General features: G+C 40.0%; 1 protein-coding gene across 2 annotated transcripts in view; it reads left to right on the top strand.

Annotated features, from left to right (window-relative positions):
- GCC2 (GRIP and coiled-coil domain containing 2) overlaps nucleotides 1–9,563 on the top strand; it is a 101,792-nt gene extending 92,229 nt beyond the window's left edge. Inside the window, exons 20-23 of one of the 2 annotated variants that reach the window (XM_005884654.2) lie at nucleotides 26–220; nucleotides 1,258–1,397; nucleotides 3,474–3,675; nucleotides 8,449–9,563. In XM_005884654.2, the coding sequence (XP_005884716.1) occupies nucleotides 26–220; nucleotides 1,258–1,397; nucleotides 3,474–3,675; nucleotides 8,449–8,519 (608 nt within the window). In that variant the 3' untranslated portion in view covers nucleotides 8,520–9,563. The other variant, XM_014532101.1, reaches the window with a different exon arrangement.
- The last annotated feature ends 376 nt before the right edge of the window (nucleotides 9,564–9,939 follow it).

Genomic DNA, 9,939 nt, shown 5'->3' on the forward strand with positions numbered 1-9,939 from the left:
CTTTAAAAAAAAAAAAAAAAAAAAGGCCCAGCTTCTTTCCACCAACCTGCGAAGAACCTTCGAGAAAAGAGAAACACAGACCTCCCCCTGCTGGACATGCATTGTATAACCCGGGAGGAGGGAGAAGGGATGGAGACCACTGATACGGAGTCTGTATCTTCCACTGGCACTCACACACAGTCTTTAGAGCAGCTTCTTAATTCTCCTGAAACTAAACTTGGTATGTTTCTCTGTTTAAGTATGTTTTTATTTAATTTTACTGTCTTGTCTAATCAATATTACTCAAAATTACAAATGCTTTTATATCTACTCCAGTAAAATTTCTTTCAGTGTTCCACCCTTTTTCAAATGGAAAACTTTCCTGCAGGATGAAGGAAATAAAAAATTGCTTAATTAAAATTAGTCCTGCCTAAGCTTGAGCCAGAAATAGATAGCTGGAAGTTCTAAGGTAGTATTACAAAGTATGATATTCTCTCGCCATTCTAAGAAACAATTTTATTCCTCTCGATAAAGCAGTAGTGCTAAATTTGCCTTCTTCCATATACTAGTGAAGTTGTGGTATATTTTTCTTACCTATAATGAATACTAACTAACGTTCACAATTCAGGGAGAATCTGTCATCTTTCTGAAGTTTCAGGATCTGGAGTCCTTGATTATCCACAATCATTGATTATGATGTGGGTAGAGGCTGTACTCCTGGTTCCTTAAGTGAAGTTAATAGTGGTGAGATGGAAGCATCACTATAGAGTGGCACTAGACCCTAGAATCAGACTTGGCTTTGTGCTTTTGCCAAAATTACTTGTTGACTCTAAGCTTGTTTCAAAATTTGGAAAATTTGAATAATAATAACTACTCCACCTCATATAAAATTCTTGAGGCGCCCTGATATGAGTGATCAGTAAATGTTACTACTTCATTTATAAGTAAAATGACACAAGCTCTTGGAACATTAATAGATAGAAGAGGTTGAGTGATAAAACTAATAAAATGATTTATAAATAAAAGCCTAATAAATTGCAGAATTGGGGCTCATAGAATTTATGTGTAATTAGATTATATGCCTTACAACAGAGATTGTCTTTGTTACATTTAACATGTAAGTTTTTAACTCTGTTATGATGACTAGAGGAATGGCAAAGAAAGTGGACCTATGTAATATTGCAGGGCAAAATATCTGTACTAAGATATTTCTCTTATTTAGAATCTTCATCTGTAATCTTGATTTTGAAAATTAATTACTGGAACAACATCTTACAGAGCCTCCTTTGTGGCATGTTGAATTTACCAAAGAAGAATTGATGCAAAAGCTCAGTTCCACAACAAAAAGTGCCGATCACTTAAATGGCCTGCTTCGGGAAACGGAAGCAACCAATGCAGTCCTTATGGAGCAAATTAAGGTAAGGCTCAAAAACTGCCAAAGAAAATGCAATTTGGGTTTCTTGGCCCTCTACACACACTTATCTAAGTTTAAAAATTCACAGATCAGGTGTATCCATAACATCTTGATTCCTAATGGTATTACATTCCCGAAATCAAGAAATATTAATTGCTTTTATATCTATTATATAAATACTATTTTAACTCCTACTTTTTCTAAGAAACGTAATAGATTTAGAATGTAGACATATGTTCACAAGTCATTATTCTACATGTACTTAAATAAAACTTAATGGGTATTTAAAGATAAACCATGGAGCATTTCTTATTCAGATTATTCTGCTATTTATGGCACTAAACTACTTTCCACAGATGGTAAAATAGCATAGGGAGTTTTTCCTCCTTTAAAGACACCAGAAATGTGTAGGAACAAGGTATATTGTGGAGCAGTTGAGGATTACACAAATTATATAGTCCACTCTAGCTCAATGGTATATAGACTCTCTAAATATTGTCATACTACTTGTTGAGTAGTTCTCATGAGCCAGGCCCTGGGTTTTTTACATTTAGCAAGCATAGCATTTAGTGAGAACCACCAGACCTTGAGACCCTTGTCCTTTCTAACAAAAGCACTGAAGAGAACACCTGAAGCTGATAAATGGTGGAGCAAAATTCCAACCCCTGGCTTTCCAAGAAACACATGCTTCTGCCTGTGCCATGCAGGACCACCAGTTGTCCTTGTCAAAATAACTTTTTTAATGCCAAGTTATTCAGTTATTTGCAGTACATCTATATATGTAAAAGGCTAATATGCTAAGTGTCCAACCATTTGACCGGTAGCTATTACACACACTGACCACCAGGGGGCAGACGCTCAACACACAGGCATGGAAACATGGAACAGACTGATGAATCTCAGAGGGAAGGGGGGAGGGCGGGAAGAGATTAACCAAAGATCTTATATGCATACTAGAGGCCCGGTGCACGGATTTATGCACCAGTGGGGTTCCTCAGCCTGGCCTGCGGGGATCAGGCCGAAACCAGGTCTCCACCATCCCCCAAGGGGTCCCAGATTGCAAGAGGAAGCAAGCCAGGCCAAGGGATCCCACCAGTGCATGAATCCGTGCACCGGGCCTCTGTTTAAATATATTATGACATCCCATCACTAACTATTTTAGTATGCATCTCTATTAAAAAAAAAAAAAAAAATTTCCCACATAGTCAAAATATTATCACATCTAACAAATCACTAATCCTATGAACCTAAGTGACTATTTATATTTTTATTTCCACAAATATACATTCTCATATGATTTCTTAGACCTTATTGTCACTTTTCTAAAATGGCCCTGGGTTTTAGGACAGAGTTGGCTAACTTTCCTGGACTAACCTATAAAATGATGAACTAAAACAATATATATTTTTTTGTTTCAACCCAGAAATATTCCTCAAAGACTAACATTCTACCATCTTCTTCATATCTTTTGCTCCATTTTCCTTGTATTTTAGATTATCTTGCACTCCAGAATTTTCACTCTATCCTAAAATCGACTTTATTTTTGGTGATATGCTGTTCATCATGTAAACATAGTTTTACTGTGTGCATCTTAACTGCTGGGGGTTCTGGGAGCAGGGCAGGGAAAGGGGTTGGTGGTGGATACAGATGTTCACTCAGCCCCTGCTCTTAGACTGGCTTGCACTCCTTAAAATGTGTTTAGCAACCCAAAGCCCTGAGCCCTCTGGCTTAGTTTCTATGGAGAGTACACAGGTAGAGGGAACCTCTGGTACTAACCTACATAGACTTTATGTAGTCCTCAGTTTCCATGGTAACCTGTACTTCTGAGGCAGGAGATTGTCTGTGTTTCTGTGGGATCCATTCTCTCCTCTTTGTCTCTGGTACTTGGTCAGCAGCTGGTCTCCCATTTTCTGGGACTTTCTTGATATTTCTTATCTACATTTTTCTCCTCTCCTAGGCTCTCCATTATTGTCATTTTGGGGGCATGACAGGGGGAAGAGAAGAAAAATGCATTTGTTCAGTCTGCCATGTTTAACCAGAGCTCCTAAAACCCACTTTTAAGTCATTTCTCTAATACTAGCTTCTCAAAAGTGAAATTAGAAGATTGGAAAGAAATCAAGAGCGAGAGAAGTCCGTAGCTAACCTGGAGTACTTGAAGAATGTCTTGCTACAGTTCATTTTCCTAAAGCCAGGTAGTGAAAGAGAGAGGCTTCTTCCTGTCATAGACACAATGTTACAGCTCAGCCCTGAAGAAAAGGGAAAACTTGCTGCAATTGCTCAAGGTATGTGAAGCAAAGTCTTAAAACTTGTTTTATGACTTACACTAAATGTTGTCTCGTGGTTGAGACTTTGTGTGTATACTTAAAATCTTTTTCATAACACTATGACTTAAAATTATAACTTTTAAATTTTGTTTATTGATGTTTCTCACCCTCTCCCTCTTCCTTCCTCTCTCTAAAATGAACATATCCTCAAGTGAGGGTTTGAAAAAAAAAAAAGACACATCAGAATACATTGAATTTAGTAAGAATAAGAATTATTTCTTGAAACTCTCTAGGTATATGTATGGATATTGATTATTTGTCTGACTGTGTCAGTTCCTAATATAAAATGTCTTTTTTTTTTTCCTATGGGTTTAGGTCACAAATATTTGAGAAGCATTAGTTTAGGGAATAAGGTAATCCAACTCTGATAAGTGACATTAAAATCCTTATGATAAACACCTCTTAAGGGCCCAACTTGCACCCCAAGCAAGTGTTATGAGCTCCTGGTTGCTGCCTGTTACATCTCTATACAGTGGGGCCTTGACTTACGAGTTTAATTCGTTCCGTGATGGAGCTCGTAACTCAAATTACTCGTATGTCAAATCAAAAAGTGAACAAGTGAGACACGTGATGCTGGGCTGATGTGGCGTTCACTGTGACATTCGCTGCGCCAACTAGCGGTGGGGTATCTGAAGCTGGCTCGTAACCCGAATTTTAGCTCGCAACTCAAAGCAAAAAATCGGCCGAGAGACGGCTGGTATCTCTAAAAACTCGTTAGTCAGGACACTCGTAAGTCAAGGCCCCACTGTATAAGTAACACAACATAAAGTGCCACATTAGTCCCAAAAATGTGACATGAAGAAGACACTGCTGAGAAAATATTGTCACTCTACTTGCAATGTAAATGTTAACTCAGCTTGCTCCCTGCTTATCAGATCCCAGCACAACTCACAGATTGCAGTCCACTTGAGATACAACTTGTGATAAATTAGCTCTGCTCTCCAGATATGTTAATTACATAGTACTTCCCTGTGCAAAACTGGAATTTCAGCTCTGCTGCTCTGGCCAGAACTAAAAGTTGCTTCTGTACATCTTTACTCCCTAACTAGGTTATCATTTACAGAGCTGTATATTGTTACTTATATACCAAGGTCCAACATTGTGTACACATAAAGAGGAAAAAGTCCAACAAACACAATGGGGAAAAATGCAGACTATCATAAGCTTTTTTTTTTTAATCCTCACCCGAGGATATATTTTTATTGATTTGAGAGAGAGAGAGAGAGGAAGGAAGAGAGAGAGAGAAACATCCATCAGTTGCCTCCACACACAGGGAATCGAACCCACAACCTGGGCATGTGCCCTGACCAGAAATCGAACCCTTGACCCTTCAGTGCACGCTGACATACTCACTATAAGTGCCTGGTTGGATCTGCAGAGGCTATAGAACCTTATCAGAACAGAACAATTGCTCAGGGCAAGAGCAAAGGCTCCATATCTTAGCATGGCTCTGCTCTGGTTATTTACTTGAGATGAATAGCTGCCAGGAATATTGACAGAGCAGGGACATGCCAGATCTGAGAACACAGATTGAGTTTTATTGTGTCACAAGACCTATACTCAGAGTATATCATTTATTCCAGATGAACACACAGTAATCTCTGCATTTTGTATTGGGAAATGTGTACAGTCTCCTAGCTGTCATTGTTCCTGGGAGCAAAGCCACCTCCTCTGATGGGAGAAAGCAGAGTCAGTGCCCAGTTATCCATCCCTAAATAAAGAGCTTTCTAGAAGCTCTTCTTTTTTTTTTTTTAAATATATATTTTATTGATTTTTTTACAGAGAGGAAGGGAGAGGGGATAGAGAGTTAGAAACATCAATGAGAGAGAAACATCTATCAGCTGCCTCCTGCACACCCCCCACTGGGGATGCGCCTGCAACCAAGGTACATGCCCTTGGCCAGAATCGAACCTGTGACCCTTCAGTCCGCAGGCCGATGCTCTACCCACTGAGCCAAACCGGTTAGGGCATAGAAGCTCTTCTTGCAGATTGTGAAAGACAGACTTCTACAAGGCCTCCTGCCCCATTAATCGCTCCTCCATGTATCTGTGCCTTTATGTAATCCTCTCCCCTTAAATGGCCAGTAAGCTGGCCTGGTGACTCATTGTAGCCAGTAGAATATAGCAAAAGTGGTAGTATGTTACATATAGGTTGTAAGAGACTGTGACTTCTGTCTTGCTAGCAGACACTCTACCTTTTCCACTTACGCACTTTATTGGCACAAGCTGCCATATTGGAGAGGCTCATGTGGCAATGAACTAAGGCCATCCTTCCAGCAGCTCTTGAGGAACTGAGTTCTGCCATCTACTGTGACTTTGAAGCAGATCCTTCTCCTTTGTTCCTTCATGTGAGAGCCTGTCCCTGGAAGATGCCTTGATTGTAGATATTTGAGAGACCTTGAGACAGAGGACCCAGCTAAGCCATTCCTGGACTCCTGCCTCACAAAAACTGAGTGACTAAATATATTTTAAGCTGATAAGTTTGTGGTAATTTGGTCTATAGCAGTTCATAACTAATCCTATATAATAAAAGCCTAATATGCTAAGTGTCCGGTCATCCATTTGGCCATTCAACCAATCAAAGTGTAATATGCTACTAATATGCTAAGGCTGCTCAACCACTCACTATGATGTGCACTGACCACCAGGGGGCAGACAGTTGACCAGTCAACCAGTCGTTATGACGTGCACTGACCACCAGGGGGCAGAAGCTCCAACTGGTTAGCTTGCTGTTGGGATCCGACTGATCGGGACTGAGCGAGACGGGCTGGACACGCCCTGGAGCCTTCCCCGGTCCCTCCCTGGCTGGCCAATCTCCCATGTCCTCCCTGGCCCTGATAGTGCAGCGGTGGGGTCCCTCAGCCTGGCCTGTTCCCTCTCGCAATCTGGGACCCCTCGGGGGATGTCAGAGAGCTGGTTTTGGCGCGATGGCAGAACAACCAGTCGGTATGATGCGCACTGACCAATAGGGGGCAGACGCTCAATGTAGGAGCTGCCCCCTGGTGGTCAGGGGGAGCACCACTCAGCCAGAAGCTGGGCTCACGGTTGGTAAGCGCAGTGGTGGTGGCGGGAGACTTTCCCACCTCTGCAGCAGCGGTAAGGATGTCCGACTTAAGCCGTCAGTCAGACATCCCCCAAGGGCTCCCAGACTGCGAGAGGGTGCAGGCCAGGCTGAGGGACCACCCCCCCCCCCCTTGAGTGCATGATTTTTGTGCACTGCACTAGGCCTCTAGTACATGAATAAAACCAGACAATGAACAGAAAAAGAAATGAAAGTGGTGTGTAAACTGTAGAGTTTTTCCATTTAAAACTTTGAAAATGCTTCTCTGAATGAGACCCAACTGTACGTATATGTCTGAAAACACAGAAAGATGTCTGGAAGGGTACATGCTAAATGTAATGATGGTTGCCTCTGTGGAGGGGAGGGGAGGAGTGAAGGATAAGTTAAGCATACCTTCACTGTACAGCAACAGTCCCATTCCAAGATGTTTAGAAAACCTATGTCTACACAAAGAAAAACACAAAACTCATGAACATATTAAAAACCACTAAATTATATACCCTAAAAGGGTGAATTTTATGGTATGTGAATTAGTTCACAAATTTTTAAATTAAAAACCTAGGCACAGCCCTGGCCAGCATGGCTCAGTGGTTAAATCCTTGGCCCATGCACCGAAGGGTCACGGTTGGATTCCTGGTCAAGGGCATGTACGTGAGTTGCAGGTTCTTTCCCCCACCCTGCTTTGGGTGCGTACAGGAAGTAATCAATGGATGTGTCTCTTTCACATCAATGATTCTCTCTCTCTCTCTCATTCTCTCCCTCCCTCCTTCCCTTCCTGCCTTCCACTCTCTCAGAAAAAAAAAAATCAATGGGAAAAAATATCCTGGGGTGAGGATTAGCAAAAAACAACAATACCTGTGCACAAATGTTTATAGCAGCTTCATTTTTTTAATTTAAATTCTTTATTGTTGAAAGTATTACATATGTCTCCTTTTCCCCCCATTGACCTCTCCCCAGCCACTCCCACCCCCAGCACATGCCCACTATAGCAGCTTCATTTTAAATTGCTAAAAACTAGAAACAACTCAAATATCCTTCACTGGTAAATAAGTAAACAAACTGGTGCAGACACACAATGGAATACTACTCAGCAGTAAAAAAAAAGAGTGAGCTGATACACACAGCAGCATGGATGGTTCTTGAATGAATTGTGCAAGTGGAAGACGACTATAAGACTCAACAAGACTATATACAATGTGATTCAATTTATATGAATTTCTAGGAAAAAACACTGTAAGGACAGAAAACAAAGCAATGGTTATAAAGGAGTAGCAGGGGTGCTGGCAAACAAGCACAAGAAAACTTTGACACATTATACCTTGGTTGGGGTGGTGCTACACTTAAAAGGTTGAATTTTACTGTAAGTAAATTATACTTCAATAAGCCTAATTTTTAAATGATTAAAAAACAGTTGTTTGGGGTTTGTTTTGAGGTTTACCATAAATTGATTGGTTTTAGGTTCTAAGTTATGTAAAGGCTTCTGTTTTAAAAGAATATAAAAAGTTACTTTTATTTTCAATAATATGTAATGGCACTGGAGACTTTATTTTGGAATTATCTAATAGAGAAAGACAATAAACAATAAATATTGAAAGTTTAAGAACAGAAAGATTCATAACATCGACGTATGATATGAGAAGATTAATACTTTTTTTTTTTAACTCCCCAAAGGTGAGGAAGAAAATGCTTCCCGTTCCTCCGGATGGGCATCCTATCTGCATAGCTGGTCTGGACTTAGATAGATGGATGGAAAGAACATTTTTTATTAACCAAATGGAATCCATTTGGCAAAAATGGTTCACATATATTGCTGTTATTCTTTCATCAAAAAGTGTGTGTATATCCATATCCACACGTGTTTGTACATATGTGTGCACATATACAGGGGTTGGCAAAAGTACGTTTACAGTTGTAATATAAATAATACAAGAATAAACTGTGTTTCACGTACTCATAGCTGAAAGCCTACATTTACCCACCCCTGTATCCTGTATTTAAAAGTCTCAGCTTGAAGTAAAAGTACAACAGCCTGCACTGTTGATACCAGTCCACAGCTCTTTGATTCTGTGATCACCCACGCATGCCAGGTGAAGGCACCAAGAGCTCACTCCGTTCTCTAGAACCTCAGGACCTGCCTATTTCTGAGCAGTACTGTGAATGTTAAAATTAAGCGACATTTTGGTATCATATCAACTGGAATTTAGGCTTTTAAAATATTACACGAATATTTATTGCAAGGTCGGGCTGGTAGATTGTAATTAGCTATAAATTGTTAAAGAAATTTGTTAATTAGAACATGAAGGAAAATGCTTTATTGTTAAATATACTACATGTTAAATATACTACAGTTAATTATGAGACTAAGTTAAAATACAATTTATATAGTTATTTACTTTAAAATTAACTGGGTTTTTTCTACTCTAAAGTAAGTTATATCAAAACTCACTGTGTTGTCAAAGCCCTTTATTGGCTGGTTTAACACTGAATGTGAGTAGATGGAACCACCACCTCACCTTGGGCTGATTTCATGGTGTCTCTCCAGGCTCTTGTTACAGCTCAACTACTTCTAAGCCATGAGTCTATTTTGAGAATTCTCTCCATCTCCCCAAATAAAAATTTATCAGAACAATAACTGTATTACTCGGCATTTTATCAAAATATGAAACTGGTGCTTCCCATGTTTCAGCAGATAATGTTATTCTGTAAGTTTTCCATTGGAAGGATTTAAGAGACACCCCTTAGAAATCCACAGTTCTTTTTTTTTAATATATTTTATTGATTTTTCACAGAGAGGAAGGGAGAGGGGCAGAGAGTTAGAAACATCGATGAGAGAGAGACATCGATCAGCCGCCTCCTGCACACACCCCACTGGGGATGTGCCCGCAACCAAGGTACATGCCCCTGACCGGAATCGAACCCGGGACCCTTGAGTCCGCAGGCCGACGCTCTATCCACTGAGCCAAACTGGTCAGGGCCACAGTTCTTCTTAATAACTCTAGATGGTGTTATGACTTGCTTTTGATGCCTCTGAATGTATTTTATTGACTACAAAAAAATTGTGTTCTTAAATCATAAATTTGAGAATTCTATTTTTAATATTTGTTACAGTATGTTCTATGAAGGTCTCTCTTGAGCTTTTCAATTTATATTCTAATTTTCACT

Source organism: Myotis brandtii, unplaced genomic scaffold (genome assembly GCF_000412655.1).
Source record: "Myotis brandtii unplaced genomic scaffold, ASM41265v1 scaffold842, whole genome shotgun sequence".
Classification (NCBI taxonomy): Eukaryota; Metazoa; Chordata; class Mammalia; order Chiroptera; family Vespertilionidae; genus Myotis; species Myotis brandtii.